The sequence below is a fragment of the Manis javanica genome, chromosome 2, assembly GCF_040802235.1.
Source record: "Manis javanica isolate MJ-LG chromosome 2, MJ_LKY, whole genome shotgun sequence".
Classification (NCBI taxonomy): Eukaryota; Metazoa; Chordata; class Mammalia; order Pholidota; family Manidae; genus Manis; species Manis javanica.
This window is the reverse complement of record NC_133157.1, coordinates 6,031,518-6,050,690: the sequence shown is the minus strand read 5'-3', so window position 1 is coordinate 6,050,690 and position 19,173 is coordinate 6,031,518. Positions and strand designations below refer to the sequence as shown.

Below are 19,173 nucleotides of genomic sequence, written 5' to 3'. Positions count from 1 at the left end.
GGTCACATCTTTCCTAGGATTTGACTGATGTTTTTCTCATTAGACTGGGATTATGGGTTTTAGGGAGGCATATACTTCTCAGAGGTATATAGCTACTTCTGTAACATCATACCAAGGGTACAATCAACAGGATTTATGACCGTAGATGTTGACCTTCATCACCTGGCTGACATAGTATTTGTCAGATTTCTCCACTGTAAAGTTACTTCCACTCATTTGTTATAGTTTTGAGCACTGCCGTGTGTTGGGCTATGGACTAGACCCTGGGGATTCAAGAAATTAAGGTATACATGATTCCTGCCTTCACTGACCTTGTATTCTAGTAGAGGGGAAAAAGATCTCCATCTCATAAATGAGAAAACTGAGGCTCAGAAGGAAAGGGATTTGTCGAAGGATACAACAGTAAACTGTGAGCAGGGCTCAAATCTGACTCCACAGGCAAACCTGTCCAAATACAATACTCTCTCTGTATCAGCCCAGAAGTCCGCTGCCTGCTCCTTCTTCATCCCAACCTGTGATAAGTGCCTCAGGAAAAATGACAGCACTTGTGGCACCATAACTGACAGACAGCAGGCTGGAGCCTGGCTACCTCTCTTGAACTAAATGAGAAAATCTTTCCTCAGTAATTGAGTTTTGCCTCTGAGCTGCCCAACCCCCAGGCTCTGAACATATTACCCATGTTGGTATAAGGAGACACAATACAAACAATAAGGTTGGATTAATTTCATATTTAATACTTAAGTGCTGAAAGTGATAGAAACTTTTTTCTTTCTTAATGAAAAGAAACAAGTAACTTTGTAAAAGTCACAAAATAGCAGTGTCCCTTCCATGCCATTCTAGATTTTTTCTGCTGTTAGCTGGACCCACTGTAAACAGTGAAGCGTACATTTCTGAACCCATTCCAGATATCTGAAAGTAGAATACACGCTTACATATATAATAATAAAATCACAATCTAACCAGTATGATCTCATCCCAGTCACACCACTGTATCCTCCTGACTCAGGGCAAATAGTAAGAGAAAGTCAAGATATTTACAACGACATTTAAGAATGCTCACAAGAATAGAGTTTGCCCCACAAATAGGAAAACTACCCATTGTTTTATTTCAAAAGGTTACCTGAAAAGTCCAGCACGTAAGAAGCAGGACTAACGGAGTCTGTTTGGGAAATGTCTCCTAGCAAATGAGCGACCTTCTGTCCAGGAAGCCTTTTATCGTGGTGGGAAGCAGGGGCGGGTGCTGGCTACATCCCATTCTGCGCTTCTCCCCTTCAGCCACCCTCAGTACCGTCTGTTCATCTTCTTGAATTTCTCATAGTGATAGTCATCAGTGGCCTTCTCATTAGCGGGACGCTTGCGGTTAGGAGGGGACCCTGCGAAGGAAAAGAGGAAAAGCTGCTGGCATGCCGGAAGCCACTGATAAGCTTCAGCTCTGCACAGGCGATGACCATGCCCATCTCATTCCTCATAGGAGCCCTGCCTTAGGGAATGGGAACATAGCAGGGCCTCACTACACACTTGTTACTGAGTGAATGAGAAGAATCAGATGGTTGAGTCAGGTATCAGCCAAAATGTGCTGACAGCAGCATTAGACTAGGTGAACAGCAGGTGCTTGACTGCATTTGCTGGTTTGGCTACATACCTTTTAGACATGACCTCCTAAATTTAAGGTTCCCAGCAATCCTAGCAGGGGTATGTTACCATCTCTGTTCAGAGAGGTAGGTGACTGGCTCAAGGTCACTCAGAAAGCACAGATAGGCTGAGAGTTGAACTCAAGCCTGGCAACTCCAAAGTCCTTGCTTACTACATATTAAGGACATGAAAGGCCCTTGGAATCAAAGACTACACAACCATAATTTTACAGAAAATAATTTCCCAAGTGGGAAAAAAGACACAGAGCAACAGACTGGATTTTCAGAAACCTCAACACACTCAGCATTTCCTTAGAACCACCCCACTGCTGCTGAAGAAGCTGTCACCATCTGGTGGGGGTGAGCACGTGTGAGCAGGGCACTAGGTGCTGCTGCTGGCGGGGGGACAGATCGGCACCACACTTCCAGAGCAGCGGTCAGCGCCTCTCAAAATGTAGCTTAAGGACATGATATGGTCAAGAATGGTCATCAAAACACTGTTCAAATGGGGAAAAATGGGAAACAACCTGAGTGTCCAACTGGAGGGAAATGGTTAGACTGCAGTCTACACAATGGAACATCTACCTTACAATGGAACATGATATGGCCACTGAAAAGGACACTAGGTATCTACTGTCATGGAGAGACATGCAGGGAAAACTCCTGAGTAAGAAGCTGAGGTCCTAATAAGTGCATAATATATGTATCCTACATATATATGAATATTAGAAAAACACCTGGAAGGTTATACATAAAAAAGTTAACAGTGGTTGTTTTTGGGTGGAATTATGAGTAACTTTTCATTTATTTTTGCTTATTAAAATTCTCTAATTTTTTTGAGTCTCTATTATATTTGAGTCTAGTGAGTTTTTAGAGCAACCCCAAGTAGGACATTTTATCACTAATCTCCATTTTATAGATGAGGAAACTGAGGCTTGGGGAGGGGTGGGCACATAGCCACGGTCCAGAGCATGGACTACAGCCCAGAAGCCCTGGCTCCAAAGCTCAAGCCCCACCCCACCCCCGCAGAGCCCCACCCGGCCTCCATGGGGCCAAGCGCCCCCCCGCCCCAGGCAGCTCTGATGTCTCTGCTCTACTCACGCTCAGGCTCCGGCTTCTCCGTGTCACCCACTCTCAAGGGCCGGACTTTGGGCTCTTCTTTGTTTCTCCGTATGGGAGCATTGAGCTCCTCGTGATAAACTGGACCAAAAGACCAGAGGCACATCAGACAAACCATGGGAACCTGGGGCCTCAGACCGACGGGGCAGGGGCAGGGCTGCTTCCCCAAAGAAGCTTACATCGGTTGTGCTGCACGTAATTCACAGCCATGTTGGTGGGCACAAAGGATGTCTCGCTGTCTTTCTTCTTGTTCTGCTGCTCCGCCAGCAGACGGGCCTTGGCATCTTCCGTGGAGATGATGTTTTTTATTTTAGCACTACGGGGAGGAAGGAGCCATGCCACCTATTAGATCATCTCACCTTTGGTCCTCGGACAGGACTGACTGGGGAGGGTGGTAGCCCACCACCGCATAGGAAGTCATCTTCCTTCGGGCACAACTCTCTAAAGTTTAGCAACTCCCTTGCAGTCACAGTCTGTGGAGTTCTCACAGCTGTTGGAGATGCAAAAGTTACTCTCCTCTTCCAATCAGGAGGAAACTGAGCCTGAGAGACATGATGTGAACTGCCTAAGGCTCAAAGCTAGTAAGGGCAGAAAAGAGGTGAGAACCCAGAAGTTTTCAACTTCCCACCACACCCAAAGATGGTTCTGACCATTGCGTTGCCTCCAGGACGATCCCCTTTTAGAGCACATGTTTTGGGATGAGAGGAGGACTATGGGGTGGGTAAGCCTTCAACAGCGCTCCTGCTAGAATAAAACAGAAGACTACAAGGGTCTGATGAGAACAGCTGAAGAGCTGTGAACAAAGGCTAAATAAAAATAAACAGTTTGTATACAAATATCAAATCATTATGTTGTAGATCTGAAACTAATGTTATTTGGTAATTACATCTCAATGAGAAAACCCCAAAATACTTTTGCTTGCAGCAGGCAGGGTCCCTTACATCTCTCTGACTACTCTGACCAACCCTGCTGAGAAACTCCTGGAGATAACCACCTCAACCACCAGACAGAATATAGTTTATGTTGGATTTCCGAAGAGACAAGAAACAGTCCTGTCAACAGAAAAGCAGAGACTCTTCCTTCGGCCTAGGCGAAGGATGGAGGCGAGATCATGGGTCTGAAACGTACTCAATGCCTAGGTCCACCTCGGGGATGCCACTCAGCATCTGGTTGGAGAGCATCTCTTCAGTCTTCTTTGCTGAGGAAACGCGGATGTTTTCTGGAAGTTCATAAAGACAATCCTCTGCATTCTTCGGTTTGGCTTTCTGTTCCTCGTGTTCCACGATCCCCTTCCTCTTCTTCAGCTCTGTCTCAATGTACTTCATCCTGAAACAAGAAACCCACAGGCCTCCGGAGTGGTCAGGAAGGTCACAGCAGGCGTCTTTTAAATTAGTAGTTCCCAACACTGGCTCACAGAGCAGTGGTGGTACACGATGAAGTTCCCATTGGTCCATGGAGAAGTGAGAAAAATAAAAATAACCTGAGGTGTTTCATCAAGCTAAAAATTTTCAACTTAAAACACCAACACCTATTCTGAGGCCTTATCTTACCATCTACTGGTGTTATCATACATAGAGTTCTTTGAAGACAGAAAGATAAAGGTAGATGGTAATCCTTTGTTTAATAGCCTTGTAGGCAAAATAAAAAGTAGACCGAGTCCAAAGTTTATCTCTACAATGTTTCGGGGAAATATTACTAGTCAAGGAATCTAAAATCCCAAGAACCACCCTTTGATAGAACTTCTAGGCTTTTTCCAAAGTTCTCAAGCCTGGGAGGTGGGGTGTGAGGGGTCAACTTTGCTATCTTTGGATAATTCTAGAAATGTCATTTAAGACTAAATGTCTTGGACTCTCTCTGGCTGGAGCCCCCCCCCAGTTGCTCACAGCCAGACTGCTACCTACATGTCAGCATCCTCATCCCTTCGGTTGGTTTCTGCAGAAAAAGATGTCCCTAGGTGGAGGTCTTCCTCTTCACTGATCCTAAAAGGAGAGAACAGTGAGGCATGGCCTTCAAGCCACAATTCCATGAGGCTGAGTTTAATGTTATACAAATAAAACAAGTATGTAACAAAGAAGTACAATATCCTGACAATAGTTGGGAAAAATACATCTGTCCATATGGTATATAATTGAAGAAAGATATGCAAGCAAATTGTTGGCCTCTAGCGATTCCTCTGGGGAATGAAAAGATATTTTTTTACTTTTGTATTGTTTGAATGCATTCCTGTTATAATTACGTTTTAATGTTTTTCTTTAAAAAGAAAAATGAAACTTCCACACAGTCTGAAGGACAATAATGCCCCTTTACAAAAGCAGTGTGCTCCCACTGCGCTAAGCTGACTTTTTAAGGAGTGTCTGCTTTCTTCTGTTTGTAAACTACATACCCTTTGCAAAGGACAGAGGGCTCTCAGGAGGTCCCACTAAAGCTGTTTGACCCCGGCTCTCTGGGGGCAAACAGACCCAGGCAGGTGCTACAGATGAACTTGCATCTCAGCACATTCTTCACTTACTTATCTTTGCCCCTTTCCTTCAGTTTCTTCATGTCCACCATACCGCCTGTCTTCATCTGAAAGGGATCATCCTGCAGAAAGAGAACATAGCTGAGAGGAAGCATCTATATAATTAGCAGTGGACACTTTTTTTTTTATTTAAGAAAACACAATCACCCACTGAAGAGCAGCCACTTCTTCCCAATGCCCAGGGAGAACCCCACAACTCACCACTAGGGTGGTCTCTTCTTGTACCTTCTCTCCCACCAGAAGGGCCACAGCACTGAGCAAAACCAAACAGGAAGAGTGAGAGGAAGAGAGAGAGAGAAATGGCACAATTCAGAGATGAGGAAGAACAACCAGGAAATTTGTAGGCTGCAACATTAGTGCAAGGGAAAGATTTGAGGGGTGAGCACCAAAGCCAGCTGGAAAAGCCTACAAGAACCAAACAGGGCTCAACAAGCACTCTAGATGCTTGCGGGATGAAAAGGTGGATGAAGTGGTATGCTTTCCTGTAAAGACACTTGGCATTATCTTGGCCTGATATCTCATTTCTAAGATTTTGCCTTCAGGGGAAATGAAGCTAAAGACAAATGTAGGAGAATACCTATTGCTGGTTACACGATGGTGAAAATTTACACAGTGACCTATAGATCTACAAATAGGGAATTAGTTAACACATTAGGATACATACATGTGGCGGAATACTATACAGCCACTAAAAAGGCTTTAAGAAAAACAATCCGCGATGTGAGTGAACACCCACAATGTCACAATGAATTGAAAATAGCACAGAATAAAAACACAATCTTCACAAAAGAGAGACAGGAAACAGATTGTAAAGAATATTACTTGACAATACTGGTTACCTCTGGATGAGAGAATTATCAGTGCTGTTTATTTTCTTGATAATACTTTTCTAATTTTCCAAACTGTTAACAATGAATTGGCATTTTGCAATTAACTGGGGGCACTAAAAACACGAGTAAGTGACCTGTTTCTGCACCTCTAGAGCAAACCTCAAGACCAGACGTCTTAGCTCGTTTCCTGGTTAAAAGTTTGCAAAGAACACTAGACCCCTTTCAGTGCAGTGAAAGGTATACAGTGTGTTAAGAGAAAGGCCTATGTTTGAAGAGAAATTTATGATAGCGACCTGGGCGGGGGCGTGTCTGTTATACCTGCTTCATCCTCCGAGTCCCTCTGTGGATACCCACCTCACCCCGTTGGGCCTCTTCCTCAAGTTCTGCACCTCTCGGGTCTCTTCCAGTTTTAATCTGAAAAAAAGGCAACGCACAGGCTGAGACCCTCCGCGGAACTCAGACCCAAAAGGTAGCGTCGACGTGCACCTCTGCCCCAATGCAGAGCAACCGTCCCAGTGGTCCAAAGGGCAGTCAGATCCAGTGCGCATCAGGAGGTATCTCTCCCAACTGTGCGGCTTTGGGGCAGTATCCTTATTCCTGGGATCCTCAACTGCCTCGTCCGCTTAAGGCAACGACCCGGCTCACAATTAGCAATGGAGTCAACAAGGCGCCTGGCCAGTGATGAGTCCCAAGCCCATCTCTCCCTTCCTGCCCGAGGAAGCCCCGCCGCAAACGCACCGAACCTCCTCTGAGTCTTGCTCATCCTCCTCCGACTCCGAGTCGGCCCGGCGTTGGCGGAATGTCTTTCCAGTCACCGGCATGTTGACAGCGGCCTTGCGGTCCAGCCTCCGCGCCGCTGCGCAGTGGTTCCGGCTGCTTCCGGCGCTCAGCACGCAGTCAGAACGCCTGCCCCGCCAGGCCCCGCCCCACGTCCACCTGGCCCCGCCCCGAATCGGCCCTCTCCTCACCACGCCTCCACCGTGACGCAGGCATCTTCCTATTGGACGACCGAGGGGGAAGGAGGAGGAGCGCTACTGGTCGGTCTCAGGACCCTGCGCGGCGCAGCCCAGGGCGCGCTAGACTGACAGGCAGTGGCGGCGCCGTTGCGACGGCAGGTGAGTTCCGGGCCGCCGCCGACTGTTTCAGGGGGCCGGACCTCTCCAAGCAGGGGCGATCCCAGCCCCGCTCCTGGCCGGCGGGGGCCTGGCTCTGCTAAGTACGCAGGACACCGCGGCCAGGTGAGCGGAGCCCGGGACTCCCCCGGCCGCCACCGCCCTCTCCCCTCGTCAGGCCGGCGCCCAGCGGGTCCTTTGGGGCTCCAGCGCCCCACTTTGAGCTCCCGGGGGCTTGTTGCTTTTCCGGAGCAGGAGTCTCCATCTCTTATTTCTGCCGGGGATTGACCCAGCGTTGAAAGTAGGCGTGTGGCGTCTCGGGCCGCTGACTTATTACCCCAGAGTCTGGGCCCTGACATGCATTTTTTTCTATAGGGACAAAAGATGACCACTTTTTAGCGGTGAATTAAAGTCTCAGCGCCGACTGCCCCGTTAATAGTGGCCACCCCCCTCTTCATCCCTGCATCTGATGTTTGGAACCCACTCGGGAGGGTTTGCGGGCAGAGGGCCCCTCCTCGGATGCTTGCCGGCCGCCTCCCTGGACCTTCGGGGGCCTTGTTTTCGTCCTTTGTCCTGAGGACTGACGTTCGGCTCTGCTCGTCTTCCACTCTCATGATTCTGTGGGGATTAAGTTTATTTGAAAAATGGGCATCAGCAACCAGTTAGGAAATAACTAAATGCGTAAATAATGGCTCACGGGACTTTTTAGGAACCACTCAAAAATTTTTCCTTTTCTCAAGATAGTACGGTACTTTCCTTTGAAAGACCTACCTTTTATATTAAGTCCTTACTATGTCTCAGGCACTTTGCTAGGCATTATCTCCTGGAACTCTCCCAACACTCCTATAGTAGATTCAGTTGTTACCTTTCATTTTGCAAATGAGGATAGGAGGCTCAGAGAGGGAGTATGTGCCTCGGGTTACCCAGTTGGGAGGTGGAGCAGGGATGCGTGGCAGACTTGATGCTACACTGTCTGCACAGTACCTGGCAGACAGAGTTCAATAAATGTTTGCTGCAGCTGCTGGGGCGAGGAGCCTGTGGGGTCTTTTTGGTTCCCTCCTCTGGAAGATCATTCTGAAGCAGGGCAGCATGTCTGAGATGCCTTTTTTTCTCTGGAACAGCGTGAAATTCTCCTGTTGTGTGGACTGGAATAGATAGACTCAGGACTTCTTGGAGCAGCCTTTAAGCTTTGGTCAAAAGCCATGTATTAAAATCTCAAAGTTTTGCCATCTGCAGTCTCTGGTTCAGCCAAACCCAGATGCACTTGGGAATCACTGGATAGCATATCCCTGCTGGCTGGTGGGTCCCTGAGCAGCTCCTTGGGAATTGCTGCAGGAACCCAGGGAGTTGGCATCTGTGGTGCTCACCCTCAGAGGTGGCTCCGGTTCTGCCCACCCAGCAGCCCTCCCACCAGGGGGTACTGGACAGCACTAAGAAGGGGGCCAGAAGGTCAAGGACATTTCTGGATCCTCTTCCTCATCTGATGTCCCAGAGAGGAGCATATAATACTGATAAGCTGTCCCTGCTGGGCAAGGCCAGAGCTACCAGTGATACTCAGCCTGGGCTGTGCCAGCTCCAGTGGAGATTTGTTTGGCAAAAATCTGAAAAAGTCACAGCTGTGAATCTGACAGTGCATGGCTGGCTGAGGGCCCTCAGACCTTCTAAGTCTTGTTGAGCCTTCTGGGGAGTGGGCTGAAACTGTTTCTCAGAGGAAGCCACCAAGGAGTTCAGGTTTACTTCAGAGACGTGTCACGTTTTAGTTTTGTTTGAGACTCTCGTTGTTGAAGGAAGTGTAAAAGTTTGGTTTGAGTCTGGGTTGGTTTGCTAGCTCCTTTCTGGAGCCAGGCTTGTTTCCCAGTTCAGTGAGCATTCATGTCTAGGTGGGTTTGGGGTCCACTAAAGTGGTCACAGCTCACAGCCTGGCTATAGTAAATGTTCAATAAATGTTTGTTGGACTACTTATTCAACAGATAGTTACTGAGCTTTTACTATGTGGAGCAGGCCCTGTTCTAGGTGCTTGAAATGCATCATAGAGCAAAGAGAAGAAAGATCCCCAATCTAGTGGATTTTACATTCTAATAACATACATATGGTAAAGTATGTTAGATGTGATGAGTGCTATGGAAATAGAAAAATGGAGCAAGGCAAGGGAATCAGGATGGGGAGGGAGGACGGAGGAGAAAATTTAAACTGGTGTGTTCTGGTGGGTAACATGACAGACAATGTAGTGGACTGAGTTATGTAGACCTCGGGTTCAAGTCCCAGTTCTGCCAGCTTGCCCTGTGACTGGGCAGGAGCTTTCCCTTCTCTGAGCCTCTTTTCCTACCGGAGTCCCTGCTGTGCCGTTTACTGGCTGTGTGGCCTTTGGTGTCAGCCTCCCTGACCCTCTCCTGCTTTGCAGCTTTAAGGGGGCTTAGTCTGAGTTTCTGCTTATACTTACACACTCATTCCAGGGTTTGTAGCTTCTTGGTGACCTGGGCCGGGAAGCCTGGCGTAGCCCCAAAGCCATGCCCTCTCCAGTTACCAGGCTCCTAGAGAGCCCAGTGTGTACCAGGCTTCGGACTGTGCAGAGATGTTATCCTGGACTTCAGAAGTTTTAAGTTGAGCAGAAAAATGCTCTGTGAAGAACGACTCGGAAGAAGCTCTGTGCCGTACGCCAGAGGAAGCTGCCCTTGGGGTGTGGGGGTTTGGGTTTGAGGAGGTGCAGAGCATCCCCGCTCCAGGCTACTGTGGCTGTTTGGGAGGTTGTGGAGCCAATAGTTCAGAGCATTGACTTTGGGACAGGCAGTCCTGGGTTCAAACCCTGGCTCAGCTGCTCAGTAGCTGTGTGACCTCCAGCCAGCTACTCCACTTCTCTGAGCCTCTGTCCCTCCTTTAGTGATGGAGGTGGGGGTGGATGTATCTCCCAATGTTGTCCCATCTCCAGGGTGGTTGTGAGGATTCAGTGAGGTCTGGTAGTATCACTTCCAGTACATGGGGCCATTCTGGGTAGGGGTCAAGTAGGTAAAGCGAATGGAGGGAACTGGAGGTATGTGGGAAGCAGGACTGGTCAAGGCAGGAGGGTTCTGCTGTGAGGGTCAGAAGGGTGGTGGACTCCGGGAATTTAGACTGTCGTAAAGGAAGGGGTGCATTTCGAGTTTAGGGGACATGGAGTTGCGTAGAGGTAGATTGGAGAGAAGAGGCCGGAGGGAAGGGGCTTGGGCTCTGAGGGAAGAGAGGAGCGTGGGGTGTGCGGGATGGCCAGTGTGCCGAGGATCAGGGCAGGTGGCTGGCCTTGTGTTGGGGGTGGAGGCTTGGCTTTGTCACAGGTTGGGAGTTGGCGAGGTGCCTGCCCCATAGCCAGTGCCCAAAATGCCAGCTTGAGGGGTGGCACATCTACCACAGCAAGCCCAGAGCACCTCCCCTCCTGACCCCAGAACCCCCTCCTCCCTTGGGGACAAGAAAGAGGGAGGGAAGGAGGCAGGCTGCTAGGTCTGGCGGAGAGCCCACTCACTCTAGGCCCCGGCTGAGGCTTCCAAGAGCTTCATCCTGAGTACCAGCAGCACTTTTCCCTCCCCGGGGCCTGAGGATGTAGCCATAACCTCCTGGAAAATGATGAATACTGGGCCTCTGAAGCCTGGTCTCAGCAGCTGGTGCCAGCCAGGCCCAGAGGTGCTGCCTGCCCTCACCCCTGGGAGCATCTTCCCCCTCACGCAATGCAGGGCCCGGGGAGGCTCTGAGTGCAGAGTGACAGTGGCACATGACTCACGTTCCTACCCATGGATCAACTTCCAAGAGAGGAGGGGGCTCTGGGGGTCAGGAGGGGAGGTGCTCTGGGGTTGCTGCGGTAGATGTGCCACCCCTCAAGCTGTTCCCGGGAACCAGTCTCCTCAGCAGCTCAGGCTCCTTCCCCTTTTAGTCTTTATTAAACACCAGCTGTGTGTGCCCCTATTTATTTGGACGAAGGGAAGGGTGGGAGGGGCTGAGGCAGGTACAACCTGGCTCCTCCCAGTTGTGTCACTTCCTGGCCGTGTGGTCTGGGGCAAGCGGCTTCCCATCTCAGAACCTCCCTAAGAGGAACATCAGCCCTTTCCTGGGAGTGTAGGTGAAGCCCTGGGCACCGGGCTGGGCTCAGGCTGGTGCTGTCCTGGGCAGTGGAGCTCTGAGTGCAGAGTGACAGTGGCACATGACTCACCTTCCTACCTAGAGATCAGCTTGCTGATCTATAAAACGTGGCCAATAACACAAATTAAAGTACTAAACGTGTTTGAGCATTCTCGCTGTGCAAATAAACAACCTCCGAGCCACCCTGCAAGTCCACGTGACTAGAAGTCATGATGCTAAGTCCTTCCTCTGTGTTGTCTCACTTCATCCCCTCATTAACCTCACTTGCTCTCTTTTGTCCCATTTCATGGACACAGACTCTGAGGACAGACTGATTTATCTAAAGACACACAGCTTGCAAGTGAGCAGAACAAGGGACTGTCCTCAGGGCTAGGTGTCTCTAGTACTGCTTTCTGTTTCTGCAGTCAACATGTTGAGAGCGCAGTGAAGGGTGGCTACCATTAGGAACTGTGACATCCCTAAGCAGCTCCATGCAGGTGCTCTGGCCCTGAAACATGGAACTCCATGCCTCATGAGGGCAGGGCCCAGGCCAAGTCACTGCTCTGAGGAGGTGCTTGGTCACTGCTGGCTGGGTCCCAAGATAAAGCAAAGTGAAACTGTCAGGCCGCTACGATAAGTAAAGTGCAACCCTTGCAGACTCATGCCTTGCTGATGACTCAGGTCCTGCGTAGGGAATATTAAGCACCCCAAGTTTTTGATACTACCACTCAACTTTTCCCTTCATATAAAAGGACTTTTAAGCATGCATTAACTTCAAAAAATGTTAGTAACCCTTAAACTTTTTATGGGGCATGCTCACATACTGTTGGTTGGCAGATAAAATTGTTATGATCTTTGTGGAGGGAAATTTGTTAATATGTATCTAAAGCCTTCAAAATATACATTTTAACCCAGTGAAAACCTAATATTTTAACCCATTTTTTTTCTTTTGTTCAAATGTGTAGTCAAAGGTTTATATTCCAAAATATTTCTCAGTGCCTTTTATAATGTCAAAACACACACAAATACCTAAGTGTCCTGACAGTAGGAAAGTGTTAAGTAAGGTATTGTATAGCTTAAATTGTACATGGTATGATATTACTCAGCCATTAGAAGTGAAGTTATTGAAAAGAGATTTCATGACATGGGAAATGGATATGATGCAACCCAAAAAAATCTGTATACAAACTGTATCTGTTACATTCTAGTTTAGTTTTAAAGATTATATATTCATACATCTGAGCAAGACTTACCAAAGCTGTTATTTGTTTCTAAGAGGGCTCCAGGTGATTGTTATTTTACCTTTGTCTAAGTTTTCCAGCTTCTACAGTCGTGTATGTTGATTTTAGTAAATCCAAACAAAAAGGCAAAAAGGCCTTCCTCTCTTTTCACGAGAGGTAGAAGAAGATGAAAAGTCTTGATACAACATGGAGGTTAATGGGGGCCAAAACAAAGGCGTTCAGAGCAAATCTTCACCTGACTGAATCAGGTGTTGCCAAGTTGTGCTTTTGAGCCATCCAGGTAGCAGTGTAGGTATTTCCTCTCTCAGGGCTTCAGGGGCCACATGCTGCCTCTCGTCTGGAATGGACCTCACATATCTTGTTAACACTCAAGAGGGCCTGGCGAGCCAGGGGATAGAGGTGATATCCCCCCAGAGTTCGCTCGGGGGTCGGAGGAAAAAAAGGACAGTGCCAGGGGGGGAAACCTTAGATACCAAGGAAGCTAGACACTACTTATTTTTGAAACTTAACAAATAATTAGAAGTAACCTATTATAGGTTACATATTATAAAAGCAACACAGATTCATTGTAGGAATGCAGACAAGCAAAAACGGAGGAAATAAAAATCACTTGATTCCATCTTTCCTGTAGGCACCAAGCAAGATTATTTCACCAAAATGGAATTTTACTGTAATTTACAAAATGGAAACTGTGTTTCATAGCTTTTTGTACCTTTGATCCATTCAACAAATATTTACTAGGAAGTTACAGGGTTCTAGGTGCTGTTTTAGGTATTTGGGGTACAGCAGCGAACAGCACCAAACCCTGCCCTTGGGGGACGACATTCTTGGGGGAAAACAGGCAGAGACAAAAAAATGGATAAACAAGCAAAGTGATCACAGAGCCGGCCAAGTATGTGCCAGGATGGACAGAGGGCCTTCCCTGGGAGAGAGGGGCGAGGGGCAGGGTGGGACTGCGTTCAGCAGGGTGGCCAGCAGACGCCTTCCCTGGTTGGTACGGTGACGCTGAGACATGGAGGGTGGGAGGACAGGGAGAGTGAGTGCTACACGCAGGGCCCCTGTGGGGACCAGGATCCTTCCTGGTGACTGAGTATGTCACTTCAGCATCACCGACCCCCCAGCTTTCTCAAATCTTTTTAATGGTGTGATACTGTATCCTCTGCAACTTTGTACATTTTAATTTTTTTAATTTAATTTTTAACATTTTGGTTTTTAAAATTAATTTTTAAAATGTTAAAATTTACCATCTTAATCATTTTTAAGTGTACAGGTCAATGGCATTAAGTGCATTCACATTGTTGTGCAACCGTCCCCACCTCCATCTCTTGAACTTTTCCATCCTCCCAGACTGAAACTCTGTCCCCACTAAATGCTAACTCCCACCCCCCTTGCACCCACCATTCTGCTTTCTGTCTCTACGGACTTGATTACTTTAGTTCCTTCATGTAAGTGGAATTATATAGTGTCTGGCTTATTTCACTTAGTATAATGTCCTCAAGGTGCGTCTATGTTGTAGCCTGTGTCAGAATTTCCTTCCTTTTCTAAGCCAAATAATATTCTGTCGTATGGCTAGACCACATTTTGTCTATTTATTTCTTTCTTGATGGAATCTTGGGGTTGCTTCCACCTTTGGCTATTGTGAATAATGGTGCTGTGAACATGGCATGTATCATGTGAACATGCGCATGTATCCGTTCAGGGCCCTGCTTTCAGTTCTTTGGATACTCAGAGGTGGAATTGCTGCATCATAGAGTACTTCCGTATTTAAGTCTTGAGGAGCCTCCATTCTGTTTTCCATAGCAGCTGTACCATTTTACATTCTACTGACCAGTAGGGCACAAGATTCTGGGTTCTCTACATCCTTACCGACACTTGCTATTTTCTGGGGTTTTTTTTATAGTTGCCATTCTAATGGGTGCAACTTGTTTTTATTACTCAACATTCTCTGAGATTTATGCATGTGAATAACATAGGTCTCAGCCATGTAATATTTAAAGTGTGGGGTTTTTTTCTTTGAGGGTTTTAAATCAGTTTTGTTGAGGTATAATTTATATCCAATAAAGTACACCCTTTTGCAGAGTTTTATTGAATGGTACCTCTTTGACTCCCCCACCCTAGCCCGACCGCCATTAACCTTTCTGTCACTATAGACTAGTTGTGATTTAAAGTGCTTTTTGTCAACCTGTTTGGGAAATAATATACTACGATAAAGTGCATGTATTTTAAAGATAAAACTCCTGAAACTTGACAGGTGTAGAGCTCTGGTTAAATCCAACCTCCGTCAATATCTGGAACATTCCAACCCCACAGAAAGTTCCCTCTTGCCTCTTTGCAGTATAGCTTCACCCTCTGTCCCAGGCAACCACTGATCCAATTTTTGTCACTGTAGATTAGTTTTGTCTCTTTTGAAATTTCATATAAACAGAACCATATAGTATGTTCTCTTTTGTGTATGACTTTTGCTCAGTTCATCGTTTCTGGAATTTACCCACGTTGGTATGTATATCAGTAGTTCTCTTAATGCCATGTAGCATTCCATTATGTGACTAAACCAATAGTTCGCCTCAGTCTTCTGCTGTTGGGCCTTTTGGGCATCTTTCCAACTTTTGACTGTTGTGTATGAAGCTACTATGAATGTCAGTGTACAAGTGTTCATGTAGATGGCAGATGTCTAATAGTGGAGTTGCAGGGTCATATGGTAAGTGTGATGCTTTACTTTGTAGGAAACTGCCGAAGTGTTTTCCAAAGATTTTGATACCATTTTATATTCTTACCAGAATATACGAGAATTCCTTCACATCCTCAGCAACACCTGGTATTGTAGGTTTTATTAGCTTTAGATAGTCTAGGAGGTGTGAGAGGTTATCTCATGGTTTCAGCTTGCCTCAGTCCGATGGTAGGTGATAGTGAGCATGTTTTCTTGAGCTTGTGTTGGCCATTCTTACTTGGTGAAGTATCTTCAACCGTTTGCCCACTTAACAAAATCGGACTATTTATCCTTTTTTGAGTGGTAAGAGTTATTTATGTACTTTGGCTGTTTGTCAGATACATGTATTGTGAATATTTTCTCCCAGGCTGTAGCTTCCCTTTTCATTTTCCTACAGTGTCTTTTGAAAAGAAAAAAGTTTGGATTTTGAAAAGGTCCAGTTATTCCGTGTTTCCTTTCATAATCAATGCCTTTTGGGTTCTAAGACCTTTGCTGACTCTGAAGTTGCAAAGATATTCTTCTAGGAGTTTGGGAATTCTAATTTGTTTGCTTTAAGTCTGTGATGTGGAGAACTGGTGGGCTGAGCTGCAGCCAGGCTGGTCATGGAGGGTCAGGGCTGTTGGTCAGTGCAGGGTCTGCTGCTGCTGTGCGGGGAAGTGCCAACAGGAGCGCCGTGGAGCACAACAGACGGATCTTGAAAGCTGTTTAGGGTTTGCAAATCTACCAAATCAAGTATATGGAAAATCAGTGTTGAGAGGGTTTGAATTCACACTTAAGGTTGTAAGTGAACCTGCATTGAGAGTTGACATTAATCAACTCATTATTCCTCACAGATTGTATTCTCCAGAGTATCCAGGTTGTCCCATAGAATAAAAAAGCCTGCACCGGTGGGAGAATCCACAGCTTTAATGAAAGTAGGTGGTGTTCATCTGTTGCTCACAATACCCCAGGATTTGGAGATGCGGTCAATAATAGTAATTGCTGGCAGCCCGTTATCGCCTACATTGATAGTACATTTGAGGACTACTTAAGTGCAGAATCTTGATCAACAGGGGTCAGATGCCTGATAACAAGGTGCAGCGTTGTGTATACTCCATCGCTCCTTCAGGACATGGACTTACCTTGGATATTGAGTTTATGTAGTGTTTGCATGAACAAGGGGATATCATCCCACTTATTGCTGAAGCAGACACGCTCACTCAGAGGAGTGCCAACAGTTTAAAAAACAGACGACAAAAGAAATCCAAGAATCTAAAATTAAAATGCACACATTTCGAGAAACAGATGATGAAGAAGAAAAACTTGTTAAAAACCTAAAGGGCCGTTTTCCTCTTGTGGTGGAGGGTAGGAATACTGTCATCAGAGTTAATAGCAAAAGGGGCAGAGGGGAGTGGTACCCTTGGGGTACTCCTGAAGTTGAGAACAGTGAGCATTGGGATTTTATAACTCTGAGAAATATCCTGATAAGAGCACACATGCAGGACTTGAAAGATGTCCCTAATAATGTACACTCTGAGCACTGCAGAAGCAGAAAACTGGCAGCTGTGACTTACAATAGAGTTGATAGCAATGAAGACTGCTACCTAAGAGCCCTCTGGCCCAAATGGTATAAGAAAGAAGAGAGCATGTAGTTAAGATGGAACCGATATTTGAGATGAAGGTCAAAGAGAAGGTTAAAAAACTGAAGGACTCAGAAGCAGAGCTCCAGCTGCACCATAAATAAATCAAAGAGAATTTGGAAGCACAGCACAAAAAATTAGAGGGAAATGTCATCAGTTTGAAGATGATAAATCAAACTGGGAAGCTCAACAATGTGTTGTAGAACAGCTGGGCTCCTTGAAAACCTTGGGAAAGAACAAGAAGAAAGGGAAGATCTTTTAACGCTCTACTGACCACCAATTACATAGAGTCTGATCCATTTCTAATTAATTTTTTGTGTATGATAAGGTAGGGATTAAAGTTCACTTTTTCCCATATGGATATCATTGTTCCAGGACTATTTGTTGAAAAAGCCATCTTTGCCCATTGAATTATATCAGTACCTTTCAATTGACCATGTATGTGTGGGTCTAATTCTAGACTTTATTCTGTTCCCTTGACTTGCTTGTCTATGTTTGAGCCAATGCCACACTGACATGATTACTGCAACTTTAGAGAAAGTCTTAAGTCAGGTGGTGTAAGTCTTCCAACTATTCTTTTTCAAAGTTATTTTGGCTATTCTAGATCTTTTGCTTCTTGATATAAATTTTAAAATCAGCATGACAGGTTCTACAAAAAAAGCCTGCTAGGAGTTTGATTGAGATTACATTGAGTTTATATATACATTTGGGGAGAATGGATGACTTAACAGTGTTGAGTGTGCTAATCCATGGACATGGTATATCTCTCCATTTATTTAGATCTAATTTAATTTCATGGATAGGAAGATTGAATATTCATCATCATTTTTAATGGCTGTGTAATACAGCAATGTGCAGTGTGTCATTATTTGTCCAGTTGCCTGTTGCGATTCATCTAGATTATGTCCAGTTTCCCCCCATTATCAATGGTGTTACAGGATACTTTGTCATTGTGTCTTTGCATATACTCTTCCTTCCTTACTTAGAAAACATTTGGAACCATGTTAACCCTCTTGACTGTTCTTCTGCTGTTTGCTTTATTTTGGCTTGTGTTGATTTGTGTGCAGTGGGCTGTGGAATGCCAGTGATCTAGGCTTGCTTTTGGTGAGTCCCAACAGCCCAGTGATTTAGAACAGGGACAGAAAACTGTGGAAGCAGGCCAGGGTTCTTTTGTGGGGCTTTCCAGCTAAGGATTTTTCTTAAAATAATTTTAATGGATTATAAGAAATAACAAAAACAAAGAATAATATGTGATAAAGATCAGTGTGGTGCACAAAGCCTAAAATATTTACTGCCTGGTCCTTCATAGAAAGTTTGCCAACCCCTGACTTAGAACAAGACTTATGCATCAGGCACATCTGATCAAGTCCCCACCCATTACTTACTAACTGAGGATTGACCTTGGCTAAGATCCTTAGTTAAAAGCTCCGGTTCTGTTTGCTTATCTGTAAAGCAGGGGCAGTAAAGGGTACACAGAGGGTTGTTAGCTACAGGGCTTTTTAAGTTGCAAGAACTTAAATCTGACTGCACACATGAATAAAGAGTGGGTCTATCACTGTCATCCTTGGCCCAGGCACCATTACCTGGCTCCACCATCTCGCGGGAGAGATGGGGCACATAACAAGCTAACCCCCACACACATATTGCAGCTTCAAATGGCATGGAACTAGTGCCAGCCCAGTGCAACTGACCTCAGTGGAAACGGTGAAAAAAACTAGAAACCAGGGTTCACGTGAGGAGGCTTGGAATTTAGAACCTTGAACCCCATCATTGTCATGTGACCATTTTGAATGTTCGCTTCTAACCGCCTCTCCTTCTTTGAACTGCCCACACCTGGGAGGCTGTGGCTCACCAAGGAAGGGGGCAGTGGCAACACGTAGATGAACCCAGTTGTGCCGGTAGCCTGGGGTTACTCAAGACTTGGGGTTCGGAGTTTTGAGTAAAGGATGATATGAGGGTCCTCGTGGCATGTGTGGAAGGGGCAGAGATTCTGTCTGGAGGGTGAATGGGCCGTGGCAGCCGTAGGGAGTGATAGGTGCGGCAGTCCTGTGGCCTCTTCTGCAGATCCTTGACAGCACAGCTTCCTCTAGGGATTACACAGGTAGTCCCCAGGAGTGGAGGGTCCCACACCCCCAAAAAGCTGGCTCTATTTGCCAGTTCTAAAGCCACCTTTAGCTGTCCCCAGAGTGGTATGTTTTTGTAGTGCCTGTGGATGGACAGGGGTGTATGCCTGTCCAGCCTATGGATGCCCCAAATGTCCAAAAATCCAGTCACCCCTCCCAGGAGGAATTCTGGGCTACTTTAACTTCTGGT

General features: G+C 46.3%; 2 protein-coding genes and 1 pseudogene across 5 annotated transcripts in view; 2 read left to right on the top strand and 1 right to left on the bottom strand.

Moving 5' to 3' along the window:
- Nucleotides 1–713: 713 nt before the first annotated feature.
- C2H9orf78 (chromosome 2 C9orf78 homolog) lies at nt 714–6,996 on the bottom strand. The gene is made up of 9 exons (XM_017656576.3): nt 6,837–6,996; nt 6,453–6,512; nt 5,470–5,521; nt 5,260–5,330; nt 4,652–4,729; nt 3,879–4,076; nt 2,930–3,066; nt 2,733–2,831; nt 714–1,373 (listed from the first exon to the last, which is right to left on the bottom strand). Exons 1-9 carry the CDS (start codon nt 6,917–6,919, stop codon nt 1,282–1,284), a joined length of 870 nt encoding a protein of 289 aa, XP_017512065.2. The 5' UTR covers nt 6,920–6,996; the 3' UTR covers nt 714–1,281.
- LOC108394795 (septin-7 pseudogene) lies at nt 6,918–18,955 on the top strand (annotated as a pseudogene).
- The window catches only part of USP20 (ubiquitin specific peptidase 20), a 38,116-nt gene continuing 26,020 nt past the window's right edge, over nt 7,078–19,173 (top strand). For 2 of the 4 annotated variants that reach the window (XM_037007950.2, XM_017656583.3), the window contains exon 1: nt 7,078–7,213. The gene's annotated coding sequence lies outside the window, so the exon portion shown is untranslated. Of the gene's footprint in view, nt 7,337–19,173 lie in introns of all 4 variants that reach the window. The other 2 variants (XM_037007951.2, XM_037007948.2) reach the window with 1 other exon arrangement.